This window comes from Erpetoichthys calabaricus, chromosome 2 (genome assembly GCF_900747795.2).
Source record: "Erpetoichthys calabaricus chromosome 2, fErpCal1.3, whole genome shotgun sequence".
Taxonomy (NCBI): domain Eukaryota; kingdom Metazoa; phylum Chordata; class Cladistia; order Polypteriformes; family Polypteridae; genus Erpetoichthys; species Erpetoichthys calabaricus.
Genome location: NC_041395.2, coordinates 172,761,784 through 172,779,811, shown reverse-complemented (window position 1 = coordinate 172,779,811; position 18,028 = coordinate 172,761,784). Strand labels below are relative to the sequence as shown.

The window sequence follows — 18,028 nt, the reverse complement described above, 5'->3', positions numbered from 1 at the left end:
CTGACTACATTTAGATATACTGTAAAGATCCTAACTTGCCTGATATTAATGACGTAGTCTCGAGTCCTGTGTCTTAATTTATCAGCATTCACATAAGTTTAGAATAAACAAACAACTACTAAATAAAATGTTCCCAAAGCTTTTCTCTATCAATGTAAGCAGGTGTTTGGCAGCCATATGGTAAAGAATAATTTAGTTACTAACATTAAATCACATGCCAAATATGGAACCCAAAATGAAGACAACCTAACAGATAACACCAAATTTTTCCCATAATTAATCACTAGTCTGGAATGGTACACCCTTTTTCCTTCTTTAACTATTACTCATGGTGGTGTATTTTTTACATCAATCAGTTATGTTTTGCCCTTCGTCCTTTCAGTTGAACCTACCAGCAGCATAACATCATCTATCCTCAGTTTGACTCACTACAAGTACAGTGTCACAATGGTTTCCCTCCAGTGTGCCACCACCTGTTTTACAAGTGGATGCACAGCCGCAAGTTCCATATTGTGCATTTGGTACACAGCGCGGGTTCTTACCATATGTATGCTAATGATGAGATGTTCTTCTTGACTTTGTTTGCAAAGAACATTAAAAAACTGAAGTGAAATGTGATACATGTGCAAATCCTGTAGTGGATGAAAGTGTGACCGGTGACGAATGAGCACTGGAGAAGTGGATCAGGTTTATTTTCACATAGTCCTAGACTGAGTCATACTATTCATTAATATGGAATTAAATTACATTAAAAACATGGCCAATTTAAAATTATTGCAATATTTTATATTACAACTTCATAGCGTGCATATAAATAGCCATTTTAACACTGGTACATAAAGTACACTGTGTGAGTACTTATGAGATGAGAAATGCTGCAAGTAATTAAGGATTAAACATTGGGCCTAGAATATCAAGTGGCTCATACCACAATATCGCCTTCATCTTCGTGATAAAGGAGAGGGTGGCGCAGTCTCTTTCTGATGTAAGTGTCTGTTGCAGATCCTTGAAAGTACATTATTGCAAACTTAGTAAATGAATATTCTTCCAGGTCATCATACTCCTCTTCTTCTTGCGCCAGTATGATGGGGATTTCATCCAAGTCTACCTCCTCTAGTACAGATTTACTTCCTTCCAAATCCTACCCAAAACAAAAACAAAAATGTAAGCAAATGAATTTTATACAAGTACAAATAAAGGGCAAGCTTTAACAATATAATTTAGAGGACTAAACAGGAGCATGTATCTTTCAAAGATTGATCCTTAATCTGATGGTCACTATTACTGCATAAAAATTAGTCAAAGCTTTCACTTCAAAAATCTACTCAACAGCTCAGTGACTGAGCTCTGAGAATATCCTTCCAACCATAGTGTTACAGTACATGTCATTCAAGTTTACAAATCTCTCAACCCACTACTTAGATCATCTGATTCCTATTTTGATGCAAGTTTACAAACCTTTTCATTCTGGCACTAAGCAACCAAACCAAATTATTGTCTCTCAGACTGTAAGAAGAATTACTGTATTTTATAGAACATGAAGGATGATAGTAAAGGCAAAAAAAAAAAAAAACAACAGAGGCAAGGTCTGACATCATTTGACAACAATCTGACAGGAACAAAGATATAAAGAATCCAGCAAGAATTCCAGGAAGGTCTAAAGGAAAAGCAAGGCCAGTTCATTTGAATTAGAAGCTGACAGAAACAGTTAAGAACAGCTATGCAATATTTGTCTTTAGCCAACTATTTTTATTTTACTTACTATATATTTCACATTTCCAATCTCTTTTCCACTTTCTTACTAGCTACTTATTTTTCTTTTTGTATATGTTTTGTTACACACAGATTCAAACAATAAGTGCACAATAGTATTTGTGTGCATCTTTTATGAAATCTGACTGTGACAAAAAAGCTGTTTGCTGTCATGAATGTTTCCATCTTAAACTGTGCAAACCTGAAAAGGAAAAAAAAAAAAAAAAAACTCTACCTCAAACCCAAGAGGAGCTTGTCCTTCCTGACCCCCCACCATGCTGGGAAGAAAGCCGAAAATGTTGTCCACCATTTCCTGGTCACTCATGGATTCTGAGGGAGAGCTGGCAATCCTATTCCTCATAGCAGCTTCCTTATGACGCAACCGCTCAAGCTCCTGAGCCCGCTGCTCCTGAGCAGATAAATTTTTCTGCAAAAGGTAACCAGAAAGATAATACACTTATAGGTGAGGGGAGAGGCAGATTTAAATGTAATAGAAATGCATGATTGAAGCCTTTATACAATATCAAACCTGGCACATACATTATGCTTGTTTAGTAACCACCGGAAAATAAATGAGCAGCTGAGACCAAACAACAAAGTAATAATTCTGTTTATCAAGCGTGCAAAAAAAAGTCATACTATTATTTAATTCAAGGCAAATGTAATTTATTGCAAAGGACACTTAACTTGAAATGAGAGTTCATAGCATACTAATATTCTTAGAATAGTAATGTCATTCAAAGGGCACATCAATCTTTCTGTCCAGCAATTTAAAAAAAGTACTTCTTGGTTTATGTCTTCTATGTTTAAGTTATGTTAATATACAACTTCTGTTTTAGAATGGGTTTCACAACTTTGCTGAAACAATCTTCTGGATTTCTTTCAAAACCTGCATTACTATGGGTATCTACACCATATTTCCTGAAGAAGGCTGCCAACAATTTTCTCATAATTTCTGGAGCCATGCCATGGGAAATTATACAAGATTAGTCAAAATGTGAACAATCAATAAATAATTATAATGCCAGCTTATCTGTTTGAGCTCAATGAGACTCACCGGTCTTCTCCTAGATAAACTCCATAGTAATTGGCTGCTTATTGCTTTAGAAAAGTAGCAGTCGTTGAATCGGGTGCAGAGTTGGCCAAGTAGCTAATGAAGCATGGGTCTCCATTGTAGAATAAGAGATTACATGCTCTTACATTGATCATGATTAATTTACATTTGATCCTTGAAACTCTCAATTCTGCTTAATATACTCTTTACCTTAGAATTAAAGAGTTCATTGGCCTTCTGAAAACTTTCATTCCCCTGCTACATGGCACATCATTGAGTATGTCTGTGCTGTTTGTACTGTGAGATTTTGGAATTTACAAATATTCTAGGGTCATCCAATCAGGGGGAGACGGTTTATAAGTTTATAGGGTCATTACTTTCACATGTACAGTGATATCCCTACTTTGCACAATGTCAGACAACTTTAAAATCATTTAGGTTTTGTTCATTTCAAACTCATCCATGCATCTCACTTACTACAAGGAGGTGTGGCATAGTAGCTATGAGTCCAAACTCTACACCCCAAAGTTCTCTTGTCAACCTAAAACTGTCACTCATTGTGAAGTCACTTAACCTGTGCCCCAATTTTTAAAACAGCTGCACTAAATCTTTGTAATTGTATGCTATAATTCCTATGATGTATTGTACCTATTCATATTAATAAAAAAAAAACTGTATATACTTCTTTTGAAAAATCAATATATAACAGATACTGTATCTTTAATAATGAGTTCAGCTATAAGTTTCTAAAAGCACATTTTTGAGAAAGAAGAGATACAACAAGCTGGTTGCCAGGCAGAAATAAAAAAGTACAGATAAGAAAAGAATGATATACCAGGAAGGAAGTGTTTTAACAAAGTCCATCAAGGAAATGTTTTAGACTTACCGCTTTTCAGAATGAAAAAGAATAATTTAAAAAGAGATCAACAATCTTTGAACCTAGGCAAACACCAATGTACAAAATGGTTGCATATGATTAAGAAAATAAATTATAAATAGAGGATGGAAGGTCATGAGCTGCAAAAACTAAATTCTAAACAATTTGGGAGCTAGGTTGACTTAAGATTATTATTTCTCAGGTTTTCTGTGATGTGACCAGTAGGGAGGTGTAACAGACTTCACAAACACAGTCCCGGGTTTAAAACATGTACTTTTAATTAACAAAGTACCTTTTACAGGCTTCTTCCCTGTAAGCACCATACAGCATAGCAATGCAATATAATACAACACAATACTCTTCCCTCCCTCTTCTCTCTTTACTCTGCTCCTCCCAGGTGAGTGTTGTCCAGCTCCTCTCCTGACTCTGACTCCGACTCAACCTGACTGCTCCTCTAATAGAAGACCTGGAAATACCTGCTATATCAGGGCATTGTCCTTAGGAAGTCCACCCAGCACAGCCTGGCAGCACCGCCCAGAACTGAACAGGGTCAGCCAGTAGGACTGCAGTTCCCAGTATGCTCTGCAGGTGACTGAAAGAGTACCATAGGCCAGGGATGCTGCCATCTAGTGCCTTGGAAGAGTGCATAGTTCACATAATTTACCTTGCCCTGTCCTTCCAGCATACTGGCTTCCCAGCTGTGTAAAGATACTCACCTGAGCCCTTCTTGGGATGCTAACATCTCCGCTGCAGTGTTGGCACATTTAGCTAGAAATGTCCTGCCTTCCTTCTTTTCCAATTGCTAGATTGGTCTCCCAGCCAGGTAAGATGCCTTGAATCTTCCTGGCCTGGTTGCCAGCACATGCCTGCCATCTTTTAAAATGATTATTGTCACATCATCAGGTCTTATTCCACTAGCATGACCAAAGTTCACAATTTTAAAATCCTCACAGGTCTCAGCAAGTTTCCCTGCAGATGACTATCAAAATCTAAGTCTAACATAAGTAGATGTCTGCGTTCCTCCATAATTTGATTGACCTATATTGAATAGCTTGCTACTAGAAAGTGTCCTCTGGGCCAGGTGCTAAATGAAATACATTTCTTCTATCACAAAGACATGTCTGTTAGTTTAATCAGAGACTCTAAAATGACATGTTGTGATTGAGTCTTTGTGTGTGAACACGTATTGAAACGGACTAGGACCCAGTCTAAGTTATAGGGACGTGAACAAATTGGATATTCTAAATAGATGGATGAGTTATAAAGTTGGTATTTTGGAATTTTGATGCTTTACTTTCATCACTTATTTGAAGAAAACTATAGATGTATTTTCTTCCCTGGTGGTCATTGGCTTTGAAAAATGACTGGATGTTTTCAAACATTTTGTTTAGGGTATTGGTGCCATGTAGTAAAAGAATGTGCTGAAGTGCAATCATTATTATACTTGTGCCACAAGTAAGACCATGAAAGGAAGTAAAGAGAAACTGAGAAGCTGTATGGTAGATTCCTGCCCTACAAATGAAAGTTAAAGTGAGAAAAAATGTTCAGCCAAAGGAAAAAAAGATTTAATCTTTAACTTATGACAGAAAGAGTGGAGATAAGCCTCATTCAAGAAGACAGAAATAGAGAGGGGTAGAGGTGTGGGAGACAGTAAAAAAAAACGAACAGTGCTAAGTTGTTTTGGGCTTTTTGATGTAAAGAAATGCAAGCAGAAAATTATAAGAAAAATGTACAGTACCTCTTTCCGCAAAATGGCTGCTGCCCTTCTAGCCAGCATGCCTCGAGTGTAAGCTTGTAGTATGTGCACAGCCTCCAGCTTCTTGCATTTTTCCTGCCGGAGTAGATAACCTCTGCAACGTGCTTGCAGTAAGACAACCATAGCACGTGTTTTCTGGTACCTGTGGAAGAGCTGTCGACTGCGACACTGGGCCTGCAACCTGGCAAAACCAAGCTGGACCTGAAAATGTAAGAGTGAGGTTATATCCAACTATACTCAAAGCCAATCTCCCAGCATTTTTTCAAAAGAACCCTGGGCAAGACATCTTGGAGACCAGGAACCTAACTCAGACGTCAAGAAATATTTACAAGTTGCATTCTCAGCTATTGTCTCACTTTTTACTTTCTAGCCTCACCAGTTAATGCACTGATAATGTTTCTAATGAAATGATTCAGCTCAACTCACTTACAAACATAAACAAATGAACAGGCAGACATTCTGAGAGCAAACACACACACACACAAGAGTATCAATAGAGATCTATGAGGACTGCACCAGGACTAGGGTGTTGCCGTGCCTAGTCTCCTAGTTGTTAAGGAACAACATTCAGTAATCCTGCAGAAAGCGTTCTTCCAGCCACTCAATACATCAACGCAAAAGGGTACAAACCATACCCATGAAGGAAGGTGCAGAAACCAGTTGCATAGCCAAAACTTAATTGGGGGCAGGATTGGAATGACAAAATACATTAATCAAAATTTCATCTATCAACAATCATAAAAATATTTCAGGGTGGTTCAAAGGGCCTGAGGTTAACAAGAACTGTTTATAATACACAGTATTTATCCCTCTGTGTTTTACCTTGCCTTATAAATGTAAATCATTATCATTGTAAATCATTATTTATTTACTTATTATAAACAGATGCAAGACCAACCAAAACAAAGTGAGTCCCAACCAGTTATCTTAGAAGTCTAAAACTGAGATAATGGGAACAATGTGCCAGCTAAGAAGAATTAATGAAATATTAGAAAAAGCAAAAGAAGTGACTGTAGCAAATGCACAACTTGCTGCTCACCAAATTCAAATCCATCACTCATGGTAGACCAGTCAGAATACTAAAGAAGTTGCTGTAGCACTGCCAGAACCAGCCATGACCAAAGGCGACTTTGTCAATACCAATGAGAACAACAAACTCTTAGGACTTTTTAAGCAGATTTACGTTCAGGCAGTAGCAACAAAAATAACATTTTGTCCTTAAAAAGTGGCAATGTAGCAGAGGTAAATAATGAGATCATGATGCTCATTAACAGTGAGGAGAAAGAGGAATTTCTGAGGATCCAAACAACATTAATTAGGGGTACAGTGGGTACGGGGGTACAGAAAGTATTCAGACCCCCTTCAATTTTTCACTCTTTGTCATATTGCAGCCAATTGCTAAAATCATTTAAATGAATTTTTTCCCTCATTAATGTACACACAGCACCCCATATTGACAGACAAAAAAAAGAATTTTTGAAATTGTTGCAGATTTATTAAAAAAAAGAAAAACTGAAATATCACATGGTCCTAAGTATTCAGACCCTTTGCTCAGTATTTAGTAGAAACACCCTTTTGAGCTAATACAGCCATGAGTCTTCTTGGGAAAGATGCAACAAGTTTTTCACACCTGGATTTGGGGATCCTCTGCCATTCCTCCTTGCAGATCCTCTCCAGTTCTGTCAGGTTGGATGGTAAACATTGGTGGACAGCCATTTTTAGGTCTCTCCAGAGATGCTCAATTGGGTTTAAGTCAGGGCTCTGGCTGGGCCATTCAAGAACAGTCACAGAGTTGTTGTGAAGCCACTCCTTCGTTATTTTAGCTGTGTGCTTAGGGTCATTGTCTTGTTGGAAGGTAAACCTTCGGCCCAGTCTGAGGTCCTTAGCACTCTGGAGAAGGTTTTTGTCCAGGATATCCCTGTACTTGGCCGCATTCATCTTTCCCTCGATTGCAACCAGTCGTCCTGTCCCTGCAGTTGAAAAACACCCCCACAGCATGATGCTGCCACTGCCATGCTTCACTGTGGGGACTGTATTGGAGAAGTGATGAGCAGTGCCTGGTTGTCTCCACACATACCGCTTAGAATTAAGGCCAACTCCCACATGGAGTTTGCCAAAAGACACCTGAAGGACTCTGAGATGGTGAGAAATAAGATTCTCTGGTCTGATGAGACCAAGATAGAACTTTTTGGCTTTAATTCTAAGCGGTATGTGTGGAGACAACCAGGCACTGCTCATCACTTGTCCAATACAGTCCCCACAGTGAAGCATGGCGGTGGCAGCATCATGCTGTGGGGGTGTTTTTCAACTGCAGGGACAGGACGACTGGTTGCAATCGAGGGAAAGATGAATGCGGCCAAATACAGGGATATCCTGGACAAAACCTTCTCCAGAGTGCTAAGGACCTCAGACTGGGCCGAAGGTTTACCTTCCAACAAGACAATGACCCTAAGCACACAGCTAAAATAACGAAGGAGTGGCTTCACAACAACTCTGTGACTGTTCTTGAATGGCCCAGCCAGAGCCCTGACTTAAACCCAATTGAGCATCTCTGGAGAGACCTAAAAATGGCTGTCCACCAACGTTTACCATCCAACCTGACAGAACTGGAGAGGATCTGCAAGGAGGAATGGCAGAGGATCCCCAAATCCAGGTGTGAAAAACTTGTTGCATCTTTCCCAAGAAGACTCATGGCTGTATTAGCTCAAAAGGGTGCTTCTACTAAATACTGAGCAAAGGGTCTGAATACTTAGGACCATGTGATATTTCAGTTTTTCTTTTTTAATAAATCTGCAATAATTTCAAAAATTCTTTTTTTTGTCTGTCAATATGGGGTGCTGTGTGTACATTAATGAGGGAAAAAATTCATTTAAATGATTTTAGCAAATGGCTGCACTATGACAAAGAGTGAAAAATTGAAGGGGGTCTGAATACTTTCCGTACCCACTGTATATGATTTTGAAACTAACAGCATCTACATCATCATTATTATAGGAAGCAACAAATTTGCATTTAATTTTATTCTTTCTTGTTATATTTGGCAGGTAGGGGCAGCACAGTGGCATAGTAGTAGCACAGCTGCCTCATACTAAGGAGACCAGGGTTTGATTCCTATGTCCTCTCTACATGTAGTATTTATTTTCTTCCTATTTCTGAGTGTCCTCCAGGTGCTCTGGTTTCCTCTCACTGTTCAAAGACATGTAAGTTAGGTGAATCTATGACGTTAAATTGGCCCTAGTCTATGTATGGCATGTAGGAGTGTGTGTGTGTGTGCATGTGTTCACCCTTCGATGGACTGGCACCTTGTCCAAAGTTTGTTCTTGCCTTGCAGCCTATGGAAGCCAGGATAGGCTGTAGATCACCTGTGACCCTGGTCTGGATTAAGTAGGTTAGTAATTGACATGATATATAGTGGTGGAAGTGGAAATAGTATTACCTCTTTCGTATAGCCATTAAAGTCAAAGACCTTAAAAAGCCTATTTTAGACTACTTGATCATAGTTACACTGATCTCTCTTTTTGTTTTCTTTCACAAGGTTTCAAGGACACTTTTCAGATAAAAACAGAAGAAGCTAAGCTCATTCTCAACTTGGGATCACATTTTTCATTAGGTCTTAACGATCGACTAACTTTTAAATCTCTCCTTTCATCTTCTATAATGGCAACTTTTTTGACATTTTCTCATTTCATCTGCCCTGATTTTGTCCCTTCTTTTATATGTTACCTGCTATGTCCTTTTCAGTTGTACACCCGAGAATCGATTAAAAACATTAACTATCACATAAATGTATGGAATTAATTGTGATGAATCACATCTAACATTAAAAGATGTAATTATAAAATTAATATATAGATCATGAAGTAAGTACACAGTAAATCACAAATTTAATGTATAATCAACACAAAGGAATTAAAAAACATAATGGCATAGTTTAAACTGAAGCAATGACCTTAAACATAAGATTTTAACAAAATACTACTTGAGCAAGTACAACCTGAGTTTGAATGCCTTCCAAAAAGGCAGGTTGAAAAAAAGGCAATTGGCATAGCATATGAGACACAGACGCGTCAAATTAAAAATTAAATGATCAAAATGACTGTGAATGCACTGTTGAAGACTGGTTTAATTAAAAGAATAAACATCTCTTAAATGGGTATACATTAAAACTTGTGTTAAAATTCCGTAAATACTATCCTCAATTGTTCATTGAGGAAATAATTATTATACAATAATAATAAATATAATGATAAAAAATAAATAATAAAAAAACAAAAAATAAATAATAATTGGAAATAACAGTGTAGTGCCCCTGGGGCTTGACCTGAGAGAGACACGCCCCTGAGGTGGTCAAGACCTGTCTGAGGAAGATAGATTTAATGCTTTTGTGGTTGGTAGAATCACGGTATGCCTTGGGATTTTTTTCGGTTACAAAATGTACGCTGCCACAGATAAATGGTGTAAAAATACTGCTCTACCTACACCTTTGCTCCTGGTACGCTAAAAATTACCTCCATAGCTGCTATTTAACTTTAAAACAATACTGTGCATTACTTGGATGTTATGTTGCATTCTTTCCATAAATTAGTGAAGATACTGCAAACTTGAACATGGGTAAGGATAATCATTACAATTCTATTTTGTGAAATTTTGTCATACTAGTATGACTGTGACTGGCATGCACGGCGCTTTTCTGCAATACATCTGCCAAATGTGCCCAGTTGTATATAAGGGCAGTAAGCACTGTAAGCTGGCTGGCAGAATGGCAAGTTAAATGCAGAGATACAAAAGACTTATTTTGGTTTTAGTGCCACTTAAGTGCTAAAAAAGTTATCTTCATATGATAGAACTTTGATTTGATCTTCTTATAGAAACATGAAATGAAACAAAAAGAGAGCATAATTTTTACCGTCACAACTTTTCTCTAGCATTGCACCAAGACTGCCATAAAACCCCCTCTACTCCCACTTCCCTGCACCTCTATGTATTGACATGTGGCATACTGTTGTGAAATGCATAATACAAGATGTTAAACCTTTAAATTTAAACCTTTTCATAAAATTTTTAAGGTAGCATATAAATACGGTGCTGGATGTGTATATGATTTTAGGCCTGGGAATGTTAACATACGCATACTGTATAATCATACATAACACACAGGTATGCTGTAATACTGTATGTGTGTTATGGTGAAATAAATGGAGCTGAAAAATGAAGCCTGTTGTTTTATTCACACAGAACTGTGCATCCAGTCCATGGATTGGTACAGAATTAATGTCACTTACCACACGATACAATTTTCTACATTTGTACGCCCTCCAGACACTCTGCAGCACAACTGCAGCCTTCCTCTGTTTTACAAATGTCTTCCTAGTAAAGAAACAAAACCCTTAATCTGTAAAGAAGCTGTTACAATGGATGCTCAATCAGAGAATCACAATCAAAAGTGTTTTTAACAGTTCTTTGATTTGTTGCCACTTTTCAAAAGGTGGGCTATACCTGATTAACAACACTTACATAACTGACATATAGATGAGAAACTTGACCTATTGTTCCCATTTTTGTTTTGTTAACTAATATGACCAGTACTAGCAATGTGCATACAAGCTTTTCTGCTTATTCTTTTTATTGAATAAAATCCACAAAAAAAAACATTATATACAGCTCAGGCTACAGCATCAATAAGACAAATCAATAGCCTGGAAAATGAATCCTTGCATTTCTACATGTATTAAGCTACACATAAAACTTTCACAAAGGCAAATGTCAGACACAACACTGTAGATTTAACACTACAAATCAGTTTGCTAACCTGAGCAGTAGTGTATCTATGGGGTTGTTTCCTTAAATTCAAGCAATCACCAAAATGATAACTGGACCTGAACTGTTATGTTGGAGCCCTATCCCAAATGTAATTTTTTGCCAAATATATGCCTACTTACCTCTAGAAAATGAAAGATTAAATTAAAGAGGTTATTCATGTTTCAGTGAGTCCATTTAAACAAAAACAATTTAAATGTATGATTTAATTTCCAAGTCAAATCTAGCGCTGCAGAGATTCCAAAGTGTGGCACAAGTTAACATTATAATAAGGGTCTGTACATTTTTAAAATAGAAAACAGTTGGCTGATAACCACCACCACAGTTACTTTGAACATTACGTATAATTGTTATTGTTCTTTGTGTGTTAAAATTTAAAAATGCACTTCTGATTTTATAATTTGGGACACTACACTACTACAACAGTCACTGCAATCACTAGATTCCACAGGCTTGATCTGAGAGTTGCAGGGAATTTATTCCTATACCTGTGTTTGTAGCCTCGAAGAACTCGCTGAATAAGTACAGCTTTTTCATTAAGAGCTTTGTCCCTTGCAACCTCCAGCACCATGTCATGGTAATCCTACAGAAGCAAATGCAGAAGTTACATGTTCATTACTTAATGCATTTTTACAGTTTAAACTCAACAACCAATGGAGAAATCTGAAAACAGATAATTCATGTGTGGTTAGTCTTGTACCTTAAGAAATATCTTTGTTTTTCCTATTTTCCAGTCTCCTTCTTGACCAATGACTGCTTCAGAAATGAAACCGCAGCACTGCTCTGGATCTTCTTTTATCTATAGAAAATGAGTCAGTAAAACAATGAAGGGTTTGAAAAAGAACTTAAGAACTTTAACACATGACAAGACTGTCAATAACACCTAAAGTACAACTGATATGACAACTTAGATAATAACTAGATGCAGCAAAATTAGAAGAAGCACAGCCCTCACTAAAAGAACTGGAAGAAAATTATTATTAACTACCTCCTTTGCACTGTTTTCCCAAGTTAAGGTGCATGAAAGGTGTCCTAGACTGGAGGAAGCACCATTACCAGTGTTTAATTTAAAATCTTTGATCAACATGACTGCACATCTTTTGGTATATAAAATAAAGCTAAACAATCAATCAAAACAATCAGCTTTTCTTAACCACCTTTTATTGTTTAGGGTTTAAAGAATCCATTGGCTAAAACAACAGCCACAGGGAATAGACACAGAAAAAAAAGGGGTAGCAATCCATTACAGGTCACAGTCAGATTCAGCAACATGCATACTCATACTCATTTTAGAGGTGCCAGTCAATCAGAGTAATTAAAAACCTTGAAAGACAGCCAAGGAGAGAACATGAAACCTTCACATAAAGACACCCCTGCTGGGAAATCAGCTGTAGTCCAGAAGCTACAATGAATCAGTGGAAGGCATGATACTGGAATGACATGAAATACATATAAGAACAGCAAACCTTCCAGGTATGCTGCCCTGGATGTGTCGAAATCAAAGAAGACAATAAGAATACAGAGATATGAAGAATTTTTTAAAATAAAAACACACTCTCTCATGACTTTTATCCACTTCTGGATTTATGGTGAAGTTTACACACATACATAGATCCTTTGTAGCAATCATAAAAGTATGTGGATACAGAATATTGGTGGTGGTTGAAGGGGTCCCCCTACCATCTAGTCCATATAAAGCACTTTGAATGTCTAGAAAAGTGCTATATAAATCTATGTTTTTGAAAGTTATAAAATTTAAGGACCATAGTAAGAAAATGTTTTTCAAAAATTACAGAAATAAATCTATTCAAATAGCAACAAACCAATTGACTCCAATGAGTATTATTTTTTGCTAGGAGCATGGCTTACTACCAAAGTACAAAAAAGAACCAGTAATAAAAATATGTAGTACCAATTTGGGATCACAAACAGCACTAGGAAGAAGCACACGATACCGGTCCAGGAATTCCTCAAATGTGTAGCGGATTGGATAGCCAGCCTTACGAATGCGGATTGTTTCCATCATACCAGAGTAACGCAGCTGCCGAAGACAAAGATCCCGGTCAAAGATCTGCAACAAAACAAATTATAAAAATAATGAGTGAACACAATAGTATATAGGATTGTAGATTACAGAGATCATATGTGTCACTAATGTACAGTACACTTTAATGGATTAGTATGGGGTTTAATGGCATGGGATAGGGAAAAAGCCCAGAAACATCTATTGGCAGAAATTTGGTAAGTTGATGTTGATGGACAGTACGTTGATATGTCAGTACAGGAAAAAAAAACACTGTGAGAAGAAAGCACTGAAACTATTCACCTCAGAACACTAGATGACATTTGTCTGTTTACTTATTTTTTTTTTTTAAACAAATGTATATTGGTGGCACTATTGGCAATAACTAAAAAGGATAAACAAAAAAATCCACCTTAATAAAAGAATAAGGGTGTGTGTGTCCGTGTTTAGATCTGGTTGTCATGTCTCTGTCATTCCAAAAGGTGACACATCACTTACATGGAAAAATTGCTTTTATAAATACTATACCAACTGGCATATAACAGAGACATATGCAATTGTCATTACAATAGATAGAACACCACAAACATTTACAGTAAAGCATTTTGATACAACAATTGTTTGTGATGCACTATCTGTTACAATGACAAATGCAATATTCCAAAAGATGATGCACTTTAAATGTTAATGCCGAGGTCTGTGTTGATTATTTAGAGTTCAATACATCTTACAAGAGTAGCACAACCAGTATATTTGCTATATATAAAATCTGGTGAATGTCCATAATCTTGTACTTCTAATACTAGAAAATTAAATTATTTTCTATTAACTTCCACATACCAGAGGCTTTTTGAAATCATTGGGTTTAATGCAACGAATGAAATATGGCTGGCAGACAGTTAGGGTCTTCATGAGAGAATCCAGTGATTGGCGAAACTGAACACTCAAAGTTGGTGACCTCTTCCGGTTCTCATTACTCTAAAAAACAAGAAACAGTTTTTCATCAAGAGTCAGAAATAATAGGCATTACACTATATATGTATATACATCAAGGGATGCGAGAGTCTATCTTGACAAAACACACTGCCCCACTACAGCATGCACAATCAATTTGCCTACATAACTTCAGCTAGATTTCTGCATGGGCTAACCCGGGGTGCAGCCTAGTGCCCCATGGGCTATAAGGGGCCCATAATTAATCAAGACGTATGAAATTTTTTTTTTTTTTTTGTTCTTAAAAGAAATATTTATTCTGCAAGACCGGCTAATTAAGTCATTTTTAACCAATTTATCATTAATCCTGACATGACTCGTCCACCGTCATCCAGCAGTTTACACATCTCAAGTGAACAGCAGCTATTGATGGATGACAGTTATTGAAACAACATTTGTGCCAGAACAGCAAGAGAGCTCAATAAGGGCTGTTAAAATGTAAAGTACATGAAGAAGAAAGCAACCATGTTATAATACTGGCAGTTCTTCAGAAATGAACTGTGATGGCATAATAGATTCTAGTTTTAGAGACCGCGAAGCAAAAGAAGGTGATGATTTTACACAAACAGTAAACATCATTTCTGAATGTGCAGGGTTTAAAAAGGGTGATCAGCAACTTTCAAAGCTTTTACTCACTGGATCTCCAGAGCACAAGACAGATGTATCATCTACTGATAATACCTTACAAAATTTCAATCCATCAGTAAGTGAAAGTGTGTAATTATGACTGAGTCGAACATGCATATACAGCAACTCATGCAGTAAATGCACTGAAACCAAATTCCAGGGTGCTCATGAAGTCTGATGTCATTTATGCCGAGCTGTCAAGTTTCATTGCACTTCTTGAACATCACAACAAAATTAAAAATCCTGAAAAGCTTTTACTTGAAATGCCTTGTGGACAGCAGACCATGAATGAAAAAAGTAGCAGCTTACTTCTCAGGTGTTTGGATTTTCTTGTAATATACCTGTCACTTCACACAGTAGTGAGAAATCCTATTTGAAAAATAAAAACGTTTTCTGGAGCACAGATAGAGAGTTTCATTAAAGTCTACATACCTGAACAGAATGTCACTGATGACAAATCACTTATGCTATGAAGAGGTCATATTGTAATGAGAGTATGCAAACCTCATATAATTACTGAGTTTGCGGTACTGAACAACAGGTAATATTTACTAATAGCTTGAAGAAAGTGAAGAAAATTTTTTCTTAAATGATTTCTGTTTTACCTTTGCAGCTAAAAGTACCCGATTGTGAAAATAATTAGGAGCCAGAATAATTTTTAATATTTTTCCTCCCTATCTCTTTCTCTCTCTTAAAATAGATAGTCTAAGGGCTAGACTCTCCTTGTTTTAATATCTGAAATGGCAAGGTGTTCTGACGACTATTTATTATAATTTTTATTGCTCATTATGTCAGATAATGGTTTTGTGTTTTCTACTGATATCCACCTACTCTATACATGCACTGTTTGCTGTTTTTGTGTAGTGCCTATTCAAGTTTAGGCAACTCCTGAGCTTTGCTATTGTATACTCATGTTTCCATGGTTCCCTCAGAACATTTAGATGGGGCCCAAACAGTGCTTGCCCCTAAAAGTCCACTTCAATTAGAACTACTTGTCTCTGAATACAAAAAAAAACAGAAATGTTATTTACAGGGGAATTGTGTAGATGACAACATTATTAAGTAACTTTTTAACTCAGTTGGTCTAAACATGAGTTTTATTGAATCAGCACACAAACACAATCTTTGAAACCAGTATGCATTTTAACACCTGTTTTTGTCAGCTGAAAAATAATGGAAAATGATGATGTTTTATAAATATGGAGGAAACTGAGAAAATTAATTCATGCATGTAGGACGGACTGCTGTAATATGTTATTCACAGGCTGTTAAAATTATTATATATTTAACTGTCAAATAATTCAAAATGCTGCTGCAAGAATCATTACCAATCATTATCAGTAAGAATTATAAAGTATAACCACATAATTAATGTGTTTTGTCATTACACTGGATTTCAGTTACGCTTAGTGCCAACTTCAAAATCCTTCTTCTTACTTATATAAAACCTGAAATTGCCCCTGCTTACAGAACTTGTTTGAAGCACACATTAAAATGTTAAGGTGCCAGCATTATAGAATCTAAGGTTTAACAAAATAAAAGTTCAGCTTTTAATTGCAGGGCTCCAAAGCTCTAGAATGATCTTCTTGGTTGTATAAGAGATGCCCCTTTGGTCTTAACTTTTAAATCCAGGCTGAAGACTCACTACTTTAGTATAGCATTCCCTTACTGGAGCTGCAGATTAGCTGTGCATAGTGTATCTTGGTTTATTAGCCATTTGTATAAAAATATAAGTAATACATTAATTATGAACTGCTATTAACCTTCCCTGGCACCCTGCTGTGGCATTTGGTGCCACTTCTCCAGTTCTAAGCGGTTTTCCTGGAAAGACATCTGAGATACTAGGGACCTTGAAACTGTGAGATAGAAAAATTCTGCAGTCACATTAGATGATACAGCACAGGCTTATGCAGTAGAATGACCAGAAGGCGGTGGGTGGCCATTTGACCTAGGTCCCTGGACTGTGACTGCATCTGATTTTGCCTTTGACTTTCCCGGTTATAACAGATCATTGATCTTACAAAGGTTTATTTTCTCCAGGTATGTTGCTGATTTTAGTTTTTGCTTTCCTTTCCTTTGTTGTCAATTGGCCATAGTTCGACTGCTGATAAATCGACAGATATTGCTGGGCTCCTTTTAGATTAATCAGCTTCAAACCACTTTGTTTACTGTGTTTAAGCAAATCTGTGTCATTATGTAATTAGTAAAGTTTTCAATTGCATTTACTGTATCTGTAAACTTATTACAACGTTCTAAGCCTTCAATTATTCAGGAGCATTACAGTAATCCCTCCTCCATCGCGGGGGTTGCGTTCCAGAGCCACCCGCGAAATAAGAAAATCTGCGAAGTAGAAACCATATGTTTATATGGTTATTTTTATATTGTCATGCTTGGGTCACAGATTTACGCAGAAACACAGGAGGTTGTAGAGAGACAGGAACGTTATTCAAACACTGCAAACAAACATTTGTCTCTTTTTCAAAAGTTTAAACTGTGCTCCATGACAAGACAGAGATGACAGTTCTGTCTCACAATTAAAAGAATGCAAACATATCTTCCTCTTCAAAGGAGTGTGCATCAGGAGCAGTGACTGTCATAAAGACAGAGAAAGCAAACAAATCAATAGGCTTTTAAGTATGCGAAGTATGAGGGGCCAAACAGGCCATAAATCATACATTTCTGTGTGTAATCTATTGGTTTACGTATGAACACTATTGGTTTATGAATATTTACTATCGGTTTGCGTGCATACTTCGTTGGTTTGCGTGTGAACAATATTGGTTTCATTCATATGAACTATATTGGTTCGTGTCCGTATATTATCGGTTTGTGCGTGAACTATATCCGTTTGTATATGCATAGCACTGGTTTGCATATGAACTATATTGATTCGCGTGTGTATATCAGTGGCTCCAGTACGTTTGTTATTGGTTTGTGAGTGAACTGCATTGGTTTTCGGTTGTATGTTATCGGTTTGCGTATGACCTATATTGGCTTGCGTTCTGTGCCGGTCTAACGATGGATTTGTGTATGCACTATATTGGTTTCATGCACGTCTTATACTGGTTTCATGTGGGTAACACATCGGTTTCGCGCTTGAACTCTATTGGTTGTATGTGTGTTCCATGT

The 18,028-nt window shown here is 36.9% G+C and overlaps 1 protein-coding gene across 1 annotated transcript in view; it reads right to left on the bottom strand.

The window, feature by feature from the left end:
• The window catches only part of LOC114646555 (unconventional myosin-VIIa), a 145,872-nt gene that overhangs the window by 86,128 nt on the left and 41,716 nt on the right, over positions 1 to 18,028 (bottom strand). Inside the window, 8 exon segments of the mRNA XM_051923586.1 lie at positions 929 to 1,141; positions 1,988 to 2,179; positions 5,422 to 5,640; positions 10,722 to 10,806; positions 11,745 to 11,839; positions 11,957 to 12,055; positions 13,169 to 13,327; positions 14,120 to 14,257. Coding sequence (XP_051779546.1) covers positions 929 to 1,141; positions 1,988 to 2,179; positions 5,422 to 5,640; positions 10,722 to 10,806; positions 11,745 to 11,839; positions 11,957 to 12,055; positions 13,169 to 13,327; positions 14,120 to 14,257 — 1,200 coding nt within the window.